Source organism: Botrytis byssoidea (genome assembly GCF_014898295.1).
Source record: "Botrytis byssoidea strain MUCL 94 chromosome Unknown BBYS_007, whole genome shotgun sequence".
In the NCBI taxonomy this organism is placed as follows: Eukaryota; Fungi; Ascomycota; class Leotiomycetes; order Helotiales; family Sclerotiniaceae; genus Botrytis; species Botrytis byssoidea.
In genome coordinates, this window is record NW_024065848.1 from 1,563,467 (window position 1) to 1,585,404 (window position 21,938).

The 21,938-nt window shown below is 43.6% G+C and overlaps 6 protein-coding genes across 6 annotated transcripts; 3 read left to right on the forward strand and 3 right to left on the reverse strand.

The window, feature by feature from the left end:
- Positions 1-4,030: 4,030 nt before the first annotated feature.
- On the forward strand, positions 4,031-7,732 carry EAE97_004521 (uncharacterized protein; the record flags this gene model as incomplete). The annotated part of the gene is made up of 5 exons (XM_038875033.1): positions 4,031-4,219; positions 4,343-4,387; positions 4,454-6,671; positions 6,738-7,489; positions 7,547-7,732. The coding sequence occupies 5 exons, from the start codon at positions 4,031-4,033 to the stop codon at positions 7,730-7,732; spliced, it is 3,390 nt and encodes a 1,129-aa protein (XP_038734477.1).
- A 490-nt stretch (positions 7,733-8,222) lies between these two features.
- On the reverse strand, positions 8,223-9,708 carry EAE97_004522 (uncharacterized protein; the record flags this gene model as incomplete). The annotated part of the gene is made up of 6 exons (XM_038875034.1): positions 8,223-8,353; positions 8,493-8,724; positions 8,778-9,069; positions 9,167-9,297; positions 9,349-9,481; positions 9,602-9,708. 6 exons carry the CDS (start codon positions 9,706-9,708, stop codon positions 8,223-8,225), a joined length of 1,026 nt encoding a protein of 341 aa, XP_038734478.1.
- A 1,452-nt stretch (positions 9,709-11,160) lies between these two features.
- Positions 11,161-14,650, forward strand: EAE97_004523 (uncharacterized protein; the record flags this gene model as incomplete). The annotated part of the gene is made up of 2 exons (XM_038875035.1): positions 11,161-12,191; positions 12,262-14,650. 2 exons carry the CDS (start codon positions 11,161-11,163, stop codon positions 14,648-14,650), a joined length of 3,420 nt encoding a protein of 1,139 aa, XP_038734479.1.
- Positions 14,651-15,654: 1,004 nt separating this feature from the next.
- Positions 15,655-17,661, reverse strand: EAE97_004524 (uncharacterized protein; the record flags this gene model as incomplete). Its single annotated transcript, XM_038875036.1, has 7 exons — positions 15,655-15,797; positions 15,850-16,392; positions 16,442-16,530; positions 16,583-16,661; positions 16,966-16,981; positions 17,214-17,352; positions 17,630-17,661. 7 exons carry the CDS (start codon positions 17,659-17,661, stop codon positions 15,655-15,657), a joined length of 1,041 nt encoding a protein of 346 aa, XP_038734480.1.
- A 1,491-nt stretch (positions 17,662-19,152) lies between these two features.
- Positions 19,153-20,315, reverse strand: EAE97_004525 (uncharacterized protein; the record flags this gene model as incomplete). The annotated part of the gene is made up of 4 exons (XM_038875037.1): positions 19,153-19,480; positions 19,538-19,984; positions 20,054-20,179; positions 20,233-20,315. The coding sequence occupies 4 exons, from the start codon at positions 20,313-20,315 to the stop codon at positions 19,435-19,437; spliced, it is 702 nt and encodes a 233-aa protein (XP_038734481.1). The 3' UTR covers positions 19,153-19,434.
- A 63-nt stretch (positions 20,316-20,378) lies between these two features.
- On the forward strand, positions 20,379-21,530 carry EAE97_004526 (uncharacterized protein; the record flags this gene model as incomplete). The annotated part of the gene is made up of 1 exon (XM_038875038.1): positions 20,379-21,530. The coding sequence occupies one exon, from the start codon at positions 20,379-20,381 to the stop codon at positions 21,528-21,530; it is 1,152 nt and encodes a 383-aa protein (XP_038734482.1).
- Positions 21,531-21,938: the final 408 nt, after the last annotated feature.

Below are 21,938 nucleotides of genomic sequence, written 5' to 3' on the forward strand. Positions count from 1 at the left end.
CAGCATTTTCACGACTATTTCTGCTTACTTGTCATCATTTGCATCGCTGACGAACCCATTTAAATTTCTCAAATTCATCACCAGCCTGCACAGCCCTAGCGTCTTCATGATTGTCAAGCGCTACTACATTTATGTCTGGAGCGTAAGGCATGCACAGGCTAAAAGATCTTGGCCGCATCATCCAATCCAAGGCCAGGAAAGATACTGCAACTTGCGATATCGATGCCGAATCCACACTCTTTGACGAAAAATCCAAGGATTTCGCACTTGCGACAACGAGGACCATCTCCATCCCGACTCCAACTGTACTTTCAAGGATAGTATAATCAATGTTTGTTGCGACAGTTCAATCGTGCTGATAGATGACTTTTATCCACGAAATTGGGGACGAGCGCAAAGAGAAAATATGCGGTTCTTCGAGACGCTTAACAAACTCCACTGTATTCGCCAACTCGAGTGTACTTCCCTCAAGGACCACGGGCTTGAAGTAGAGAACAAGTGGATGCTAAATTTAAAAGTGGTTTGTTTGGAATCAACCTTCTTGAGTAGGTTGAAAACCATAATAGGCTTTAGGGTGTGAGTACTCTTCGAAGCATCAATCCTAAGATCAAGGACATTCAGCTAGGTAGCAATCTTGCCACTTCAAAGCATAACATATGATCAGCACTGCTTCAAGCCCAAGAGATCATGTGTGTCAATACCCAAACTCTATAAGCTTAGTCGATGCCACGACTATGTTAAAAGTCTATCCCCCCGTACAGCAGTTGCCATTGACTGCCAATTGAATGGAGGAGGGCCAAGCTCTCCGCCACGCGGTGGAATATGTCTTATCGCCATTTAGACCGCCCAGATAATTCGAATCCAGGAGCATGCTACCGTTTGATCCGAACAAAAGATGCCGTGTTCCGCCCAAAAGCTTTAACATTCCTTGGAAAGGAAGTCTAATTTTTGTGACAATTGTTTTGTCGGGAAGTATGTGCCGCGAGACCAATAGAAAGGTTGTCGATGAGACCCACAACTCTCCCCCCGATTTCCAAAGCTTCAGGCCAACTTAGGAACACTTGGCTCTTAATGGATGGCGTTCAAGATTTGGATCGCGCGATGTTCACCTACATGGTTGAATATGGAGTTCGCAACCTCATCTAGCCCGGTTGTTGTTCCGATCGTCGAGGTCCCGATCAAATCTTTATCGATAAGCTCAACAAAGTGGTAGATATCGATGCTATTCCATGATAATATATATCATATCAACAACACCAATGAGCTGGACGTTGTCTCTTGTGCAATATTCACAACAGCAAGTGCAATTTTTATCACCATCGTTGAATTGTCATTCAACAAATGGTTGGTGTTGAATCGATTGATCAAAACAGGTATCAGATGAGAGAATGAAGTATCGTAGCCAATAGGAGCACACTCATAGATCAGCATTGCATAACCGATTATTTTCAAGCAGCCGCGGCGTAATCGATTGCGCGCCTCCGTGAATACATGGTACATCCGTTCAATGAAAGTCCGATTCTAGAGTCAAGTAAGTGCGAATCCTAACTACTTAGATACCTAGGCATTATTGTTACTATTTGCGGATATTTATTTTATTACACTTTACTTTACAAAATTACTGTCAAATGCTAGCTCCCGGTGATGCGGACGCGTTTTCCCGTACGCAGCTTGGAGTGATTTGCTAAGACCGGGTGGAAGCGAAGGTACAAAGCTTGGATAAATGGCAAAGTGCTTGGCTTCTTCTGCCAACATTACGATCGATCAGATACTGTAGCCTGTTAGATATGTGAGTTTTATTAATGTGAATGGGAATGTGTATCTCTGGGAAAGATTTGCGTCCCCTCGTGTATGTATTTATGTCAAGATTGGGTGGCTGAAGAACTCATCTGGAGTTAGGCATTTACGAATGAGATTACTTTTTAGGTAATTGATGAGAGAGACTCAGGTATGATGTAAAAGGGAAGGAGATTATTTAAAGAAGATCCATATGCGGTAAAGGCAGAGGGAATTTTATTTACTTTCCGATTTCCGATTGTCCGTGATACTTGTCCTACTGTGGTAGATGCTACGAAATAGTTGTAGCGAACCGAATTATTACTAAGGGGAAGCGGATAAGGAGAGTACGGGGAATACGAACTCAAGAAGCTAGGCATGAAAGAGGTAAGATTCGATTCGCAATTATTTGCATTTGGTGGAGAGGCATTGGGAGATAGCTGATGCCGTCTTCAAACGAGATGAGGAGATGAGGAGATGAGGAGATGAGGATGCATGAGGATTGGGTTTTGTTGGACAATCTGTTTCAAACGGGTACACCAGTATAATAAAAAGTAATATGATGTTGGGGATTTCCATGGCTTGGGTTACAATTTTGGGATTGGGTCAAGGTCAATGTTGTTGAGACCTTTTGAAATATTTATCATGATTCAGTCCAACGAGTTGATAATGAACGGAATGGAATGGGATAGACAGACAGATAGACAGACAGATAGGTAGATAGGTAGATAGATAGATAGATAGACAGATAGAGTGATCTATCTGATCGACCCGTAGACGCTGACGGCACTCTCTGGCAGTGCAATGATATAAATGATCAAAAGTATATGTCAATTATTCCTTCCTAGTCCAAAGGGAAACAGGTAAATGAATGGTCAACGGGTTATTTTAAAACTGTCAATGCAGTACATGTGTGTGTATCTACCTACATACATGTATGTACATGTACATATATATACATACATATAAGGTTACACATACGAATCATTCCCTATAGGTATCATGATTCAATGTTGAATCCAACTAGATGCTGTAACTAAAATAACGTGTGCTCACTGCCCACTAGCTATTCCAACTTTACCCCTGGCTTGGATTCAGTTCATCAAAATTTCCATCTAAATTCCATTCCTCCCTCCCTGTACGGAGATTTATCCTTTTGTGAGGCTTTTAAACCCCTTCACAACGACCCCGCTGTCTTTCTGTCTCCTCATAGATTGATTTGCTTTACGCTTTCTACTCTTCGAGCTTGTATACCGACTACTGTTGGGAATTCGTCTAAAAAAAGGAACTCGTTAGTCTTTTACCATCTCTGGTGTAATAAGCTACTCATCAAAAGAGATCAGACTCAAGGAACCGTCGCAAAAGAAAGAAGAAGAAGAAGAAGAAGAAGAAGAAGAAGAAGAAGAAGAAGAAGAAGAAGCAGAAGCAGAAGCAGAAGCAAGAGAACCCGAAATTATATGATCAAACAGGGGAAGGCTCAACCAACGAATTAAAAAAAGCGCCAAATAATCCTTGAGTTAATCCTCTTGAAAATAAGTACCAACATCCATCAATCCAAAATCTTAAGAAGTTCCACAGAACCATAATACCACAGCAGTCCACTACGGAGATATGCCAAGATTATGTTTTAGCTGAAATACCCAGTAAACAACCAGACAGCCTGTTCATATGAGAGATTATCGATCGAAGCTTTGAATTCCCTCCTCCGATTCTCCTACCCGTGGAAGAATTGGAAGGTGTGATGAAAGTTCTGGGAATTTGTGTTTTTCTGTGATAAGTGATAATCTTACCTACCTACCTACCTACCTACCTACCTACCTCCCTATCTACCTACTTACTTACTTTGATCTTAATCCTGTTTGTTTCAAGCTTCTGATCTGATCGATATTTTCACACCCGGGAGTGTCGAGGTATATCTACCTACATACAGTGAACCCACCCACCTCCTACCTCCCATAACATCAGAATCTCCAATTCGCATACCACCCAAGAAGAAATCTGAAACTTTCAATTTGGAGTACCAATTACACCTTTAATAACTCTTCTCTTTTTTTTTCGAGCAATACAGAGAAGTACGAAGAACACGGAAACTTAATTCCAACGAGACAAACAGAATCGATCGACGTACATTACATTTGACGTTACTGTTACCTACATACATACCTGCTATTCTGTGTCCCCTTTTCGGTTGGGTGAATTACAATCTTGGCCCCTCGTTTTACCACGACCCCAAAACCTTGGAACTTCTTTCACCATGGTTCGCATCTCTTTACCAAATCGCCTCAAAACTTACAGCAGTAAAACCGGTTCTCGAAGTACAAGCCCAATTCCGAATACCAACAACAATAACAATATGAAGAATAAAACTAGTGGAAGGGATTCCAGTCCCGACAGTAATGGTATCAAAGTCAATGGTTTGGTACTGAAAGTTGTTGTTCTCAAGGTATGGATGATTTGAATCCACTTTTGTCTCTGACTTCATGCAAGCTGGGAATGGTGTCTCTGGATGTTGATTTTAATGAAACGTGCTATTGAGATACTTATACTGACGATTATTTATGAATAGGCTAGAAATTTGGCAGCAAAGGACAAGAGCGGGACTTCTGATCCTGTAAGTATATGTCACCTTATCGTGGCGAAGAGCTCAGGAACACACAAGCTGATATGCGGATTCTAGTATCTAGTCCTTACACTTGGAGACGAAAAGAGTACAACTCATACAATACAGAAAACATTGAATCCAGAATGGAACGTTACTTTACAATTGCCAGTTACCGGCACAAATTCTCTACTCCTCGATTGCGTGTGTTGGGATAAGGATAGATTTGGAAAGGATTACCTGGGCGAATTCGACCTTGCATTAGAGGATATATTCTCCAACGATTTGCACGAACAAGAGCCGGCATGGTACCCTCTGCGGAGCAAAAGACCTGGTGGAAAGAAGGATAGCAATGTTTCCGGCGATGTCCAACTTCAATTCACTTTGTACGATGTTACCAATCCTTCTGCCAGTTCTGCTCAGATTCTAGAGAAATTCAGAACTCTGGTGGGAGCTGAGAGTCCTGGTTTAGTGACGCCGTTACGAGAACTAGATTCAATTACACCTGGTACGGAAATGACGGAAGATGATTATTTCGATGAGGGCACGGAGCCAAGTGACGAAACCGATGATCCATCCAAACCCGAGAATTCTGAGAAACGGAAAAAGAGATTACGACTCAAGGGACTAAGGAAGAAGAAGCAATTGAATGCATATGAATTTTCTGGTGACAGTGAGGTTGTTGGAATTGTTTTCCTAGAAATTGGCAAGGTTACAGATCTTCCACCGGAGCGAAATATGACGAGAACATCATTTGATATGGATCCTTTCGTGGTTGCATCTCTGGGAAAGAAAACGTATAGAACCAGAGTCATTCGACATAATTTAAATCCAGTCTTCAACGAGAAGATGATATTCCAGGTTCTGAGGCATGAGCAAACCTATTCTCTTGCGTTCACAGTTGTCGATAGAGATAAGCTGTCTGGAAACGATTTTATTGCTTCGACTGTATTGCCAGTCAAGGATATCACCGACACTGCTCCAGAAGCTGATCCAGAAACCGGTCTTTACGCTATGAGAGATCCCCCTAATCTCAATACTTTGGTCGTACAGCAACCTCAAGCGAAAGGCTCTCGATTTAAATTGCCGATGTCAAGATCTACATCCTCACAAAGCTTGAACAAACTGGGACGTCCAATTTTGAAGAAGGAGTTGTCGAGCTCAAACACGAACAATGGAGGAACCTCCAGTAAAACTACGCCGACTCTTGCTCCTACCAGTATTCCAGCAACCACTCCAGCAGGTCTTTCTCCGAACGATTCTCTATTACCACCCCCGGTTGTTGAGCCAGAAGAATCAGGCGAGCAATCGGGTGACCCCGATTTACACTCATTCGAAGTTCCATTGAAACTCAAAAATGCGGAAAAGTGGGAAGAGAAACATAGTCCAGTCTTATATATTAAGGCTAAATACGCCCCTTACCCGGCTTTACGACAGCAGTTCTGGAGGGCAATGCTCAGACAATATGATAGCGATGAGAGTGGATGTATCAGTAAGGTAGAACTTACGACCATGCTGGATACACTTGGCTCGACTTTGAAAGAGTCCACTATTGATGGATTCTTTAGACGCTTCCAATCACAAAATGAAGATAGGCAATTTTCAGAGTTGACTGTTGACCAAGCTGTTATTTGTTTAGAAGACCAATTGCAGAAGAAGACAAAGGAAACTAATATTGGGGATAAGATGAGAAATTTGTTGCCCGATGCTTCAGCAATGAAACACGCTATACCAACTCAGCTTGGTGGAACCAGAGGAGATCAATCTGCAGATGCAGCTGTTACTGAAACATCTGCTCCATCAGAGACTACATCAAATCGATTTCAGACGGAGGGATCTGATGATCCATACCCATCAACACAATCTGTCGACCAGTTAGGTACTCCTGGAGAAGAAGGTGAACTTTTGGACTCGGACGATCTCAACAATGAGACTGAAGAACATGTGGTTGAAATTCGAGAATGCCCAATATGTCATCAACCTCGTCTTAACAAACGATCTGATGCTGATATCATCACTCATATCGCTACCTGTGCTAGTCAAGATTGGCGACAAGTCGATAATTTAGTTATGGCTGGTTTCGTTACATCTAGTCAAGCACAACGCAAATGGTACTCCAAGGTCATCACTAAGATTTCCTACGGCGGTTACAAACTTGGTGCAAATTCTGCCAATATTCTCGTGCAAGATCGTATTACTGGACAAATTAATGAAGAGAGAATGAGTGTTTATGTTCGTTTGGGTATTAGACTGCTATATAAAGGATTAAAATCTAAGGAGATGGAAAAGAAGAGAAGTATGCTTGGAATCTATTATACATTTAGTGAGAAACCTAGTAAAACAGTTGCTAACATGAACCTAGTTCGCAAGCTTCTTAAAGGCTTGAGTTTCAAACAGGGTGTCAAATATGACGATCCTGCTTCAGCAGCAGAAATCCAGAAGTTCATTAATTTCCATCAATTGGATATGAGTGAAGTTCTACTCCCATTGGAACAATTCAAGAGCTTTAATGAGTTCTTCTATCGTCAACTCAAACCAGATGCACGACCATGTTCAGCACCAGATAATCCTCGCATCATCGTTTCGCCTGCTGATTGTAGATCAGTTGTCTTCAACAGAATGGATGAAGCTACCAAGATTTGGGTTAAAGGTCGTGAATTCTCGATTGAAAGGCTCCTTGGTAATGCATATCCAGAAGACGCAAAACGATACACAAATGGTTCATTGGGTGTCTTCCGTCTCGCTCCACAAGATTATCATCGTTTCCATATCCCAGTTGATGGTGTTATGGGAACTCCAAAAACCATTGAAGGAGAATACTATACAGTCAATCCGATGGCTATTCGATCCGCACTTGACGTGTATGGAGAAAATGTCCGTGTGGTTATCCCAATTGATTCTCTAGAGCATGGAAGAGTCATGGTTATTTGTGTGGGAGCAATGATGGTAGGAAGTACAGTTATTACTCGAAAGGGGGGCGAAAATGTTAAACGTGCTGAAGAACTCGGATACTTCAAATTTGGTGGTAGCACTATTCTTCTTTTGTTTGAAGATGGTGCTATGAGATACGATGATGACTTGGTAGGAAATTCTAGTCAAGCTTTGGAAACTTTGGTAAGTTCTTTGATTAACTTTGTACTGAAAGAAATTGTACTAATGGCAAATAAACAGATTCGTGTGGGTATGTCTATTGGTCACCATCCAAGTGAAGGTCAACATACACCTGATATGCGAAAGAATGAAGAAGATATCACCGAATCCGAAAAAGCGGAGGCAAAGAGGAGAATTGAGGGTAGCATCTCAAATCAAGGGGGTAATCTAACGGGAAAGGCACCAAAGGCTAGTATGGCAGGTTAGATTTCGGTTTGGTGAAAAGGATGCAGCGAGTGAGACGGGAGTGAAGGGGAAAAGAAAATATTGATTAAATTCGACATTGAAGTGCTCAGTCGAGTTGGGAATTAGGAGAACGGTGGGCGTTTCTTGATATTGATGGGCTTGGGGGTCGGGGTTGCAGACGTGAAATATCACATGGTTGGGTGGGAGGAAGGATTGATAGGGCATATCAAAATATACAATGGCTCGATGTCTTACAGGATATACATGGGAGATTAAAGGAATGGAACGAAATGAGAATCGATATATGATAGCGATATAGCGAATTGTGAGCGAAGATTTTTATCAATACATGATTCAATCACAAGTTTTTAAGTTGAGGTGATGTGAATGTGTGCGTATATTTATACTACGAAATGTATTGATATGATATGGAAACAGAAATCAAAAGTAGCAAGGATAGATATTAAATTAACCGAACTATTTATCTACCTGTCTATCTGTGGTCATTCAATTAACAACTCTGGCCCTCCAAAAACTTGCCAACCTCCTTGGCAAGAATCTCGTGCGTGTGGTAGGTTATGTGGCCGGTGTTGTACCAGAAGTAGTCGGGGATGGGGAGGCAACCGTAAGATGCGTAGTTTGCTGGGAGGTGGTTAGTTTTTTGGAGCGGGGGTACAGGGAGCGTGGTCATGTTTATGCGGAGATTATATCAAGAGAAGATTTCTGACGATAGGAAATAGAGTTGGGGATCGAAACGGAGAGAAACTTCGAAAGAACTCACTAGCAATATCAGGCGCATCATATCTCGGACAATAGTTCGTGATATTTTTGATCCCGTACGGTGCAGGATCATCCAGAACGGAAGATAGGAAGGAAAAGGTGTCGAAGACCATGGCTTTGGTGCCGGGGTGCGTGGCGGCGAAGTGGAGCGCGCTGCTGTTGAGGATTTGGTTGTAGGAGGTGAGCATGGTGGTATTGGGGAGGGGACCGGCGGCGCGGATGAGGTTGGGGGGCTGATTGGGGGTTAGTAGGGGTGTGGTGTGGGGTAGTAGTGTGGGGGACTTACGGTGCGTTGTAAGGGGGGCAGATTCATGAAGAGGAAATTGCGGAAGCCGGCGTTGTAGATGGTTTCGATGGCGGCGAATTCGGTGGTGATGATGTTTGTGTAGAGGGAGGGGAAGTCGGTGGCGTTGTGCGAGGGGAAGGTGTAGGAATCGGTGTCGCCGATGTCGTTGATGCCGATCCAGATGGCGACGAGGGTTTTGGAGGGCTCCATGGGGATGATTGGTTGTGCGTAGGTGGACCATCCGAGGATTTGGTTTTCGAGGGAGACGGTGTAGTTGTGGTGCAGGGCGGTGCTGGTTGTAGGGGTTGTGGATTAGTCGATTTGCGTACATATCGATTGTTTGTGGCATATGAAGATCTATTTGGGGGGATCTTGAAAACAGAACTCACTAGGTTGTAGAGACGTCGGAGCCGGCAAAGGCGAAATCCCAAAGTTGTTTTTTGCTGCAGCGGGATGGGAGACCGGAAAAGCAGGATGTAAGGTATTCAACCCAGTTTGGGCCTCCTGCCGATGTTCCAAGCTGATTGTAGTGTTAGAGATATGTATGAATTGAGATATAGGAGATAAATACTTGATTTTGGATTATTTTATTACTCAAGATTTGGGCGGGAGTATATGAGAAATTTTGAAGATCGCCAATGAAGGAGTAATTTTGTCGGCCGTATGTTCCTTGTACAAATGTGTAGGAATCACCGAATGCGAGACTGGTATGGAAGGTTAGAATTTTGGCAGTTCATTGAGTTGCCATTCACAGGGAGTTTCTCGACGAGTGGAAATAGGAGTCATGGAATTCTCCGGGTATTCTGTATATTTAGTTCACTCACAAGTATTTGGTATCTTCCCAACTGAAGGAGGATTTGACATCTTTCGTGGGAAATGCCCATATGGTTCTTAACCCAGAGATAACACAGATGGTATTCAGTAACTTCATATTGAACATGAGAAATCCTAATTTTGTAGTCAAAACGAGCTTGAAACAATCGATGTCTTCTTCATATGTACAAAGGGAAACCCCTTCCACACCACACCTCCTCACCGTACATCTTTCCCCTAGCTATATGTATGATCATCAATTCTCGCTGGAGATATTTTCCGAAAAGTATATATGGCGGTATGCATGCCTCGCCGAAAGCTCCGATTGGGCTCAGAATGAAGGGGTCGAAAATGCGGGGAAGGGGACGGAGAAACTTTTCCCGAATGGATGGAATATTCCTAGTATGGAGTCCATGAATCCCCCTCTCCGCAAAGTTATATTCGGGTAATTGTCTATGCTTGAATGATAGAGATATATAGTGTATCGATTTCCTTCCAGACGAATGCCTCCTTCGAAGTCTAATCTGATCTCTCCTGACCTGATCTCTTCTGACCTGGCCCGAACTCCTCTTTTACATTAACTTGTTGAATCCTTCCAGCCACGACATATTCATCTGTTGCCTCTAGAACGGGTTTTGATATTCCTCAATTGCGAATTCCTCTCAATCGCAACTGGCCGATACATATGAGTACAAAGTAGGAAGAAGAGCGTGATAAGCGAGCAATATGACATCACTCTCTAATGGTCATCTATCACCTCAACAAACCTCAAGTGCTCTTCCGCCATGAGAAGTCTCATTATTAATGGCGGAAACCGGCACCACTCACTTATCACCACCAAGAGTACCAAGACCGAAATATAGTCTTTCATTCGTCAATACGAGCCAAGATTCCACAAAATATGTCTTCGACCGATTTCGCCACCAAACAAAGGCTTAGCACGTGCGCCAAGTAGTCACGTGATCAAATTATATCCAATGGCATCTTATCTTTTCTTCCCATGACAATTTTCCACTCCGTTTCCGAGCGGAATCTACGATGCGGGGAGGACCAAGCCAAACCCGGCTAAGACTGCCCAAACCAAGAAGTCTTGGCTCTTGGAGCTTTATGATGCTATCCATACATAGAGATTGTGTGAGTAGGACTAAGAAAGTGCCATGAGTTAATGAGCTCATCGCGTCGTTCTTTCTTACGATGATAGGTACAAGTTTCCCAATATTTGGCTTCAAGGCTCTTGGCTGTTCCGCCAATGTAGCTTCCTTATGACTTGGAGGAAGGTCTACCATAGGCTGATACGGAGGGAAAGAGTAAGATAAATGATCTTTTGGATTTCTGGAAGGAATATATAAGGATGTGTTACCCCGCATTGGGTCTGGATGTATTCACCTAACAATTATCTCTTGATTATCACGATTTAATTCCCTACTATTCCCTTGATTAGGAATAGATGACGATATCCTTTTGTTTAATATTAATACTTGATCACATCTCATATACATACAGCACATACACACATACACATCTTAAGATACACACTTATCCCAAACATTGTCTGATACAATTGTCAACAATGGCCTCTCAAGAGAAAACATCCTATACCACCCGTCCGCACGCCTTCCTTCTCACTCCGCAAGATGCCGCCAGCCAACTATCCACTAACCTCGAAACGGGTCTTACGGCCAGTAAAGTCCAATCGATACAAGCTTCGCATCCACCTAATGAGCTTGATACCGGCGGTTCCATCTCTTGGTATAGAATCCTCATAAAACAAATTTCCAACGCCATGATTCTCGTTCTTGTATTCGCTATGGCACTTAGTTTTGGCGTAGGTGATTACATTGAAGGGGGAGTTTTGGTTGCCGTCATTGTGCTAAATGTTATGATTGGTTTCTTTCAAGAGTTTAGTGCAGAGAAAAAAATGGATTCTCTCAGAGCTCTTTCCTCGCCATCGGCTTCGGTACTGCGAGATGGGTCCGTCATTGTGGTTCCCAGTGCAGAAGTCGTCCCTGGTGATATCGTACTTTTGAAAACTGGAGATACGGTACCAGCCGATTTGCGCATTTTCGAAGCTATGAATTTGACCTGTGAAGAGAAGAGTTTGACGGGAGAATCTGAGCCAGTTGAGAAGATTACTTCGAATGAGATCTGCGTGCCTGGTACTGAAGAGAGAGCGACGACAGAAGAGCAAGTTGGCATTGCTGATCGTAACAACATGGCATATTCTACCACGACGGTTATCAAAGGCCGCGGAAGAGGAATTGTTGTATTTACGGGCATGCAAACTGAGGTTGGGAAGATCGCGGCTTCGACGACGAAGAAACAACGCAAGCAGGGGAGATCGATGAATTATAAGAAATATGGAAAAGCGCAGCCGGTTAAGGGAGCTGCTAGACGTACTTACGACTTTGTAGGAAAGTTCTTGGGACTTACTGAAGGTACTCCTTTGCAGAGAAAACTAAGTAAGGTTGCGTATATCCTTTTTGGATGCGCAATTCTACTGGCAATTGTGGTGTTTGGTGTAAATCGATTCATCGTCACAGATGAGGTGGCTATTTATGCTATCTCAACTGGTATTGCTATTATTCCTGAATCTTTGATCGCGTAAGTGTACTCACCCATGGTCTACTCAAGATGCAAAATTAAAATTCGAAAAACAGCTAACATCATCTAGCGTATTGACAATCACAATGGTTGTTGGCATGACCGTCATGCGCAAAGCTAATGTCGTCGTCCGAGATCTATCGGCACTTGAAGCACTTGGAGGAGTTACAAATATCTGCTCCGACAAAACCGGTACACTTACCCAGGGAGCCATGATCGTCAAGAAAGTGTGGATTCCCAAAATCGGAATCTATACCGTGAATCATTCTATGGATCCCAACAATCCTACCGAAGGTACTGTTACCAAGGCACCACTCAAGTCCGAAGGTATGCAGACACCAGATTCTCCCAGCGAGACTGCCAAAATAGATTTTGATACTCAGCGCAGTGCTGCTGCTCTGAAATTTGATATCCCAGCCGAGAAAGCGGTTAGAGATGAAAGAAAGAACCCGTCGTCAGAACAAGAGGAGGAGCCAGCAGAGATTGTACCAGAACTTGAGAGTTTTCTTCAGTCTGCTGCACTGTGTAATCTTGCTACAGTTAAACATGAAGTAGTAGAAGGCGAGACGACTAAAAAGTGGCAGACGACTGGCGAGCCAACAGAAATTGCTCTGCAGGTATTCACTCATCGATTTGCATCTGGAAAGAAAGTGTTCGAAAGCAAAGGATGGAAACAAACCGCAGAGTTTCCATTCGATAGTAGCATTAAGCGAATGTCCGTTATCTATCAACGACCAGATGGAGAGCATATAGTCTTCACCAAAGGAGCTGTCGAGAGAGTCTTGGATCTCTGTTCTTCTGTCGGAAGTGGAAATACTAATGAGATAATGACGGACGAGCTAAAGGAATCGATAATTCGACAAATGAACAGATTTGCCGAACAAGGCCAGCGAGTCCTTGCAGTAGCTGCCAAACCTTGGACCACTGCTGCTTCACAAGACAAGAATTCAAATGATGAGAGTTTACGAAGTGAAGTGGAACAAGATCTTACACTTCTTGGCCTAGTTGGAATCTACGATCCACCTCGCGATGAGACAAAAGATGCTATTAGGGAGTGTACTCAGGCCGGTATCAAAGTTCACATGCTCACTGGAGATCATCCCTCTACCGCGAAAGCCATCGCGCAGGAAATCGGTATTATCCCAAGAAACCTTGGACAGCTATCTGCTGGAGTTTCTGCCTCTGTCGTTATGAAGGCTACGGATTTTGATCACCTCACTAATGCAGAAATCGACGCACTTCCAACTCTCCCTCTAGTACTCGCTCGTTGTGCGCCGGATACGAAGACGCGTATGATTCATGCATTGAGAAGGAGAGGATTGTACATGGCTATGACAGGAGATGGAGTAAACGACGCGCCTAGTCTTTCCGAAGCAGACGTCGGGATCGCCATGGGCATCGCCGGCTCCGACGTTGCCAAATCCGCAGCCAAGATGGTACTTCTCGATGATAAATTCAACAGTATCGTATCAGCTATTCGTGAAGGACGTCGCATGTTTGATAATATCCAGAGATTCGTACTCCATCTCCTTTCGTCCAATGTGGGAGAAGTGATATTGTTAATTGCTGGTCTCGGATTCCAAGATGTCAACAGACAATCTGTATTCCCATTGAGTCCATTGCAAATTCTTTGGATCAATATGCTTACATCCAGTTTCCCCGCTTTTGGCCTGGGAAAAGAAAAAGCAAGTTCGACGGTGATGAGACGCCCTCCTCACGATAATAAGCGAGGTGTGTTCACCACACAGATTCTCGTCGATATGGTTGTCTACGGTATCCTCATGGGAGCCTGCACCCTTCTCACATTCGTCATCATCATCTACGGAGTCAACGACGGAAATCTCGGCAGTGATTGCAACCGCAGCTACGGACCAACCTGTGGACCCGTCTTCCGCGCCCGCGCGGCCGTCTTCGCAGAGCTCACATGGTTAATCCTCATCTCGGCTTGGGAATTCAAATCCATCCGTCGCAGCATGTTTCGTCTGGACGCCACTTCCGAAAGCTCATTCCCATTTTTCAAAGACGTGTATGAGAATCAATTCTTGTTCTGGGCTGTGGTCATCGGTGCTTTGTCTGTCTTTCCCGCAGTCTACATTCCGGGTTTAAATACTTCAGTCTTCAAACATGTGGATATTACATGGGAATGGTCATTAGCATTCGGTGCCGTTTTCGTATTCGTCCTCGGCATCGAAGCGTGGAAGGCGACGAAGCGATACTTTGGATTGTTCGAACAGCTTGACGAGGAAGCGGCTGAACGTGACCGCAAATTGGGATTGCGACAGGGCTTCTTTACATTTGCGAAGTCGACGACGTCGATCGGGAGATCTTCGATGGACCAATATTCTGTCAAGGAGAAGATTGCGGGAATGGGTAGTTTGGGCTCGGCGCCGACGACGAGATCGATGCTTCAAAAGGAATCTAGGGCGGGAACGGGTCTGAGTGGTGATTCAGCGGTTTAGGGTTTAGGGTTCGGGATTTGTTTTGATAGCGGAACATAGCATAGAATAACAGCGTTTAATGATAGGTTAATAAGTTTTTACTTACAAAATAAGTGTGTTCTAGACTCGTGAATATGAGAAGTATTAGAAAGATGTAAAGTCCTTTGTCAATCTTCTCAAATGATCGTGCACATAACCAATCGAGCACAACATCAATTTTACCCCCCCTCCCCCCTCGGATTAACAAATCGCTTCAAATTCCTCCCCTCATTCCATTTACCTTAAACCTCCCCATCCATGCCTTCTTTCTATCCTTCATCCCTCATCTTTCCATCCTCTCACAACACCCCAAAAACATCCCAAAATATCCAACCAAAATCCAGGTCTTCAGATGTTTAACAAATCTACATCTAATCCAAAAAAAAAACATCGGTATAACTCATCATCGCCACTATCACTTTCCAACTTCCAAAGAGCCCGTTCAATTCAATTTCAATGTGAAGATGTATGCATGGGCGACTAGATATATAAAACATACAATCATGAAGCCTAGCGTTTTTTTTTTGTTTTGGGGGGGGGGGTATTTTGGGTCTATTTTGATAGAGTGATGACTTGAGAATGGCACACCTGAAAAGTTCCTTAGATCAGTGAGCCGATGATGACGGGGAGGAGGAGGATGATTGAGATTGAGAATGGTGATCAGCGAAATGAATAATTTGTGCATGCTGGATATGCAACTCAATAGATAGAATCGACAAATAGATCAATTGTTGAACCTGGACAATCATTTCACTAGGGTGCTCGCATGCAGACCCTTCATGATACAAAATCAATCAAAATAGATAGCCTCAATACACATAGCAAATTCACACAAGTCATAAAAAGCATCCATACAGTAAATTATTTTTCATTGAATCATAAATCTAGCTCTAATGGCTCGCTTTAAAGGTATAATATCTCTCAATACTGAGCAAAACATCACATCATGTCATTTTTTGACTCCCATTTTTACACACCAACATAATCTAATCGAAAACAATAGCTGCCTTAATAGCACTCTTGTTCTTGATAGACTCCAAAGCTTCACCCCATTGTTCAAGCTTGAAGGTCTTGTTAACAATACCCTCAACCTTGACCTTGCCTGAGTCGAGATAATCGATGGCGGCAGCTATGTATTGTTAGCAACGTAGGTAGTGTACATAAGAGGAAGTAATACTTACGGAACATGTAAGTCTCGGAGAAGGAACCAAGAATGGTAATCTCATCACCGAAGATCTTGGATGGTGGCCAGGTAACTCTAGCAGAGCTGCTGTAGACACCATAGACTACGAGCTTACCTCCACGACGAACGTAGTTGATAGCATCCTCGAGAATCTTAGCGCTTCCGGTAGCTTCAACAACGATGTCGAAACCGTATTTGTACTCATCCTTGATTTGTTGGAATTGAGCTTCTGGGTTATCACGGGAAAGTTCGATGTAGATATCAGCAGCATCGAGCTTCTTTGCAAGGTCCATCTTAAGACCACCTGGAGCGGCGAGGACAACCTTGCATCCACCATTTTGTCTAAGCAATTGAGCGAGAACGAGACCAGTTGGTCCAGCACCGAACATGAGAACGGATGAGCCCATCTTTGGTGCAATCTTCTCAAGACCGTGAGCAGCACATGAGGCTGGCTCGAGGAGGGTGGCATCAACATCTGAGAGGTTCTCGATCTTGAAAACCTTTGCGGCTGGGTATGCGCAGTACTCTGCGAAACCACCATCTAAATTGAATTAGCAGTGAAATTTAATTGGAACTTGTGTTTAGCTTACCCATAGTAACACCATGAGCGTTGAAGTTCTCGCACAACAAGAGTTGACCACGACGGCAGTAGAAGCACTCCTCGCAGAGTTCGGAGTTACTGTAGATAGATTAGTAAGTTGAACACACATGTATGATTGAATAGTATTCACTCAGCTACAACTCTGTCACCAACATTGAAGCCCTTGACCTTAGGTCCAGTGGCGGCGATAACACCGACAGTTTCATGTCCTGTGAGATTCCAATGTTAGTTGCTTGATCAAAGCTTTCATGGAATGTAACATTATGAGGTAGGGACCAAAGTGGAAATTCTTTCGATATGTTCGTGTTGGTTGTATCCTGACTGAGAACTAGTCTGCAGATGACCGATCCTCCACTAGAGGATGACTGGAGGGAAAGTTTGTGTTCCCATCTCCAACCAACTATGTTATCTGTCACTACACTCGCCAAGATATGCAACTGTCTTCACCAGCCAAAGAAAATCGAGTTTTCGAAACAAGGAGTCGATGAAGAAAGGAAGGAAGGCATAGCATACCAGGAATAAGAGGGAACTACAAATAACGTCACGTTAGCTTTTGGTTCTTATAAAATGTATAGACTCGTCCCAATATGTTTAGCTTAGAGCACGTAAACCTCTCAAGGTACCTAAGTGTAGGTACCCATCCAGGTGTATATTCTCAACCCGCATACTCGTTTTAATAGATAAAACGTCATGGTGGGGAAGATATCACATCACCCCCTTCTAATTTACACATATAAAAGGGAAGTCTCTCTCTCTCTTACCTTTGCAATGAATTCTCCCTCGTGGATGTGCAAATCGGTTCCGCAAACACCACAGGCCTTGACCTTTACCAAGACATCGTTGTCACGGAGCTTTGGGAGAGGAACGTCAACGATTCCGTATTCTTCTGGCTTGGAGTATCTATTATCGTTCGAGTTACCTTCCATGTCTCGATAGATATGTGCCTTCCCAAGTGGTGGAGGGATAGAAATGTTTTGATTCTAGTGTATCAAACGCTCTCGATTTCTCGAAAGATCTCAATCTGTCAAACAGCTTCAATCATCGAATGGTTTGAATCATTCAATCGATATCAGCCGTACAAACATTTTGAATTCATCAAACATCTGCTGGATACACTGCTACTTCCAACACGATGCTATCCCAAAACCCCTCACCAAAACAAGAACAGTATACATACCTCAAAGCTTTCATGGAAGTTGGGAGAGACATATTGGCTGGTATGATCTTTTGATTCTCTTGAAGAATGTTAAACAATTAAAGAGTTAAAGTAGGAAATCTTCTGAAGGTACGTTATTGAGGGTATTATTTTTCAAATGGTGTAAGGAAGAAAAGCAAGACGAGAGAGAAGAAGATTGGCTTTCTTATAGTAATGAAGCTACGCAAGATATGGAAAGAGGGAGGGACAGCCAACCCCCTTGTCATGGTGGGGTGGGGTACCTAGCATGAGATGATTATGATCCTGTTGTTGTTGTTGTTGGATGCCCCGCCATTGAATCATCTGGAAATGTTTCCATCAATCTTACTTGGATCATGGAATGACTAGCTGAGCGGTTCGTGGGAACGGTTCCTTGCAATTGGCTCCATAACAAAGTTTAAGGTATGAGTTGGTGCGAGTTGAAGTGCACACTGTGCAAGCCATATGTACCTAATAATGCTAGGTAGCTACGATATGATGAGTTCGGACTAGACGGCGTTATGACTGACTTGTTTTTATTGCTGATTCATGAGGCATGGGAAGCTACGATGAGGTCTAATATCAATCATCGAAAGGCACTCAGCAGAATGCAAGATACGTTTGGCTCTCCTCGGTTCTTGAGGATTCGGAGAATGATCGAGAAGCATCAAACATAAAAATATACACCGCACAACGTCAACAGAAAAACAATATACTTCCTCCAGATTCTACTCACCCACACCTCCTCTGCAAAATCCGACAAGGAAAAGCGCGTTACCAAGGCGTCAAGCACCAATCGGACATCCATTCCTCAAGCTTTCCCAAGCCATCTAAACGCCACGAAAGGCAATAGGATGTGAGGATCAAAAATAATCGTACAACCCCACGTTTCTCACAAGTCACCAAGATTTTTACATACATGATACATCGTCGATATTTTTATGGATTTGGACTGTTTGACATTCTAGCCCATCTCCACTACAAAACTCTTTCACTCATCGACGGAACACCAGAAGATCGATATCAACATACAAATTCCGAATATATCATGGTCAGAAATGGACATCAGAATAAAGAGTAAGACCGAGCAGAAGTACGATGACGATATTAACTACAGATTATGGCTCTAGGTGGGTCAAAAATCGGAAAAGGTCGCGGGGATATTGGTGGGGTTGCTTTTTTTTCGGTTTCTAGTACTTCATAAGCCGACCTTCCATCTGTATGAACAACGAAACACTTTTTCAAATAATTACATGAACGAGCATGATCTGGTCTGACCACATATGGATGAGTTTTGAGCTTCCATATGAAGTCTTGAGTCTCGAATTTTGAGTCTTTGATTTCCCTTAACCCTTCCATCTTCCATGGCCTAAAGACCCGAGTGATATGTGACATATAATGTGTCCGGGCCGTTGTGTTTCTTTCGGGATCATTAGGTAAAAATTTAACGTGTGCATTATTATCCAAAGCAGTTCATAGGAACACGATGTTACTTCACCAAATTATCAATATCATGCGAGACGTCAAAAAATTCAAACAGTCATGAAAAGAAAAGCAGAGAATGAGTCGCAGGAAGTGTGAAGGAGTATCGTGTTTTCACGTCATAATAAATTGAAGGGGTATTGGAAGAAGCTCATTATGCTACCTGACAGTTTTGAAGTGTCAACTTCCACCTTCGACCTATGCTCCCCCGGCGATTACTTTCACTCGACCTAACGCGCTACTGTCCAGTCGTCCAACCATACAAGTGTTTATGAGGAATTCCTGTCGGATGCATTGAGCAAGCGTAAAGAAATAGTAGAATAAATCTACGAAGGTGGAGCAGCTCCGCCTCCACGTCCAGCACCACCACGGCTGTGAAAGAAAGTGTTAGGATTGATCAACCAAATATGATAGATGCGTGAAACTTACAATGTAGGCTTGAACTCTCCTGGTGCGGCACCTTCTTTGCCCTCACCACCCTCACGTCTGCGGTAATCACTACGGTCACCACGCTCTCCACCACCACGTCCACCGCGGCCACCGAAAGGCTTGCGATCGTCACCTCCCATCATTCCACGAGGAGGAGCGTGGGATCTTTGGACCTTGATGTGGGTAGATGGAACAATCTCAGCGGGGAGATGGAGCCATTCGCGGAGGTAGTCGAGACCCTCTGGGGTGAGGGTGTAGTAGTAGTATTGCCAAGAGAATTGAGTCTTGACGTATCCACGGGAGGTCAAAGATTGACAAGCCTTGACAACGTAAAGGTTACGGGTGTCGATTTCTGGGTGCTTGTTTTCGTACTCCTTCTTTGCGACAAGTACGCCCTCACGGAACAAGTACTCGTGAATCAACTTGCGGTCGGCCTTTGGGATAAGCCTGTAAATAAATTTATTAGTCTTTTTGCATTTTGAGATAATAACATCAAGACAATTGTTAATATCTTACATCTTGGCGGTTTGTCGAGTTGCTTGAAGGTTTGTCGATGTCGAGAGGTGTAAGAAATATCGAAGCAATTCAAAATTCGAATATTCTGAATTGTGTGGTTCAAGCGCTAGCAAGCGAAGATGTGGGCTGACCGCTTTGCAAGGTCCAGGATCTGTGCACGTGATATTTAATAAACCGACTCAGTAACTCGGCTGTTCTTCGGCTCAGGAACTTCTACCCTTTGGACGTTGATTTCGAACTTATCGAAACCCACCAAATCCATCGCAAAGCGCGATGATAGTTTGAATTCTATTAAAATAATCCCGATAACAAAAGTACCGACAATATGGTATCACAATCTCAAACCGTCAACGTTTTGTTGACTTCATTTCCGGGCTTGAATCTACCTTCGACTCTATCCCTACCTCTGCCTACAACCACCACCATATCAGAGCTTCAAGACAAACTTTACGAGCGCATTCCATCTCAAGATCGTCGCCTTATCCTCACAACCATCTCGAATAAATTACTCTCCGCCGAATCGACTTCTCCGATATCAGATTTACTATCAAACCCGGATGATGAATTCCTGTCTTTACGACTCTCAGCGCGATTATGTGGTGGCAAAGGAGGTTTTGGATCTCAACTTCGTGCAGCTGGAGGTCGCATGTCCTCGAAACGTAAGAAGGGACAAGGTGACCAGAATGGATCAAGCCGAAATTTGGATGGTCGCAGATTAAGAACAGTCAACGAAGCGAAGGCATTGGCTGAATATCTAGCAATCAAACCGGAAATGGCAAAGAAAGATAAGGAAGAGAGAAGGAAACGATGGGAGCAAGTTGTGGAATTGGCCGAGCGAAGAGAGCAGGAAATTAAGAATGGTACCAAAGGAAAGGTGGATGGTAAATGGGTTGAGGATAAGGAGGAAGCTGGAGAGAGAACGCGTGAGGCTGTTCTTGCGGCTATGAAAGCTGGGAACTACAAGGATAATTTGTTAGCAACATCTTCAGGTAGTGGTTCGGGAACCGATGGCTCCGCAAGTGAAGAAGATGAGGTTATGGGTGGTACAGACTCCAACGATACAATTCCACCATCTGAGTCTACACCCGGTAAGCCGAAGGCTATGAATTTCTTCGGCTTTGACGAGGATGATGAGTTTATGAGTGATGACGACGAGGAAGAGGAAGGGGAAGATGAAGACGATGTAGTCGAAGCCAAGAAGCCTGAGGTACCTGAGGAAGTTGAGGAAGAGGAAGCAAAAGCAGAAGCAGAAGAAGAGGAGGAGGAGGAGGAGGAGGAGGAGGAGGAGGAGGAGGAGGAGGAGGAGGTTGAAGTTGAGGAAGTTGCCAAAGAACCAACCCCACCCCCTGCCCCGGCTCAAACAAAAGGCAAAGCTCGATCAAGGATACCCGTTAAATCACAAGCAAAGGCACCTGCAAAGGCGCCTGCAAAATCTCCCGCAAAAGGAAAAGGAAAAGGCAAGGGAAAAGCTAAATGATTCGAACTTCATATGCATTGATATTACAGCGCGGCGTTTGGGGCTATGATTGCTAGCGGGATATTCACAGACTGCTTAAATAGTGATCACTACAAATGAACTATAACTAATCTTTAACCTACTGATACTGAGATTAATTGTGAATATGTACAGGCTACTTCATCTCCTTCGTGCACTCCTTTACTTCTCTTTTCACCTTTGTTCATTCCCCCTCTCCCTCTTGGACATTCACTGAGATTCGACTCTACCAGGACCAAATACTTTTCTGAAACACAAGGACATAGATAGAATGTGAATGGAACACACTCGTGATCCGCTTAGATAGTGATGCGCATAGGGAGTTGGATGATTATGAAATCATGGCTTGTTCGTGAGAATATAGATATTCTTTATCCTTCTTTCGATGAG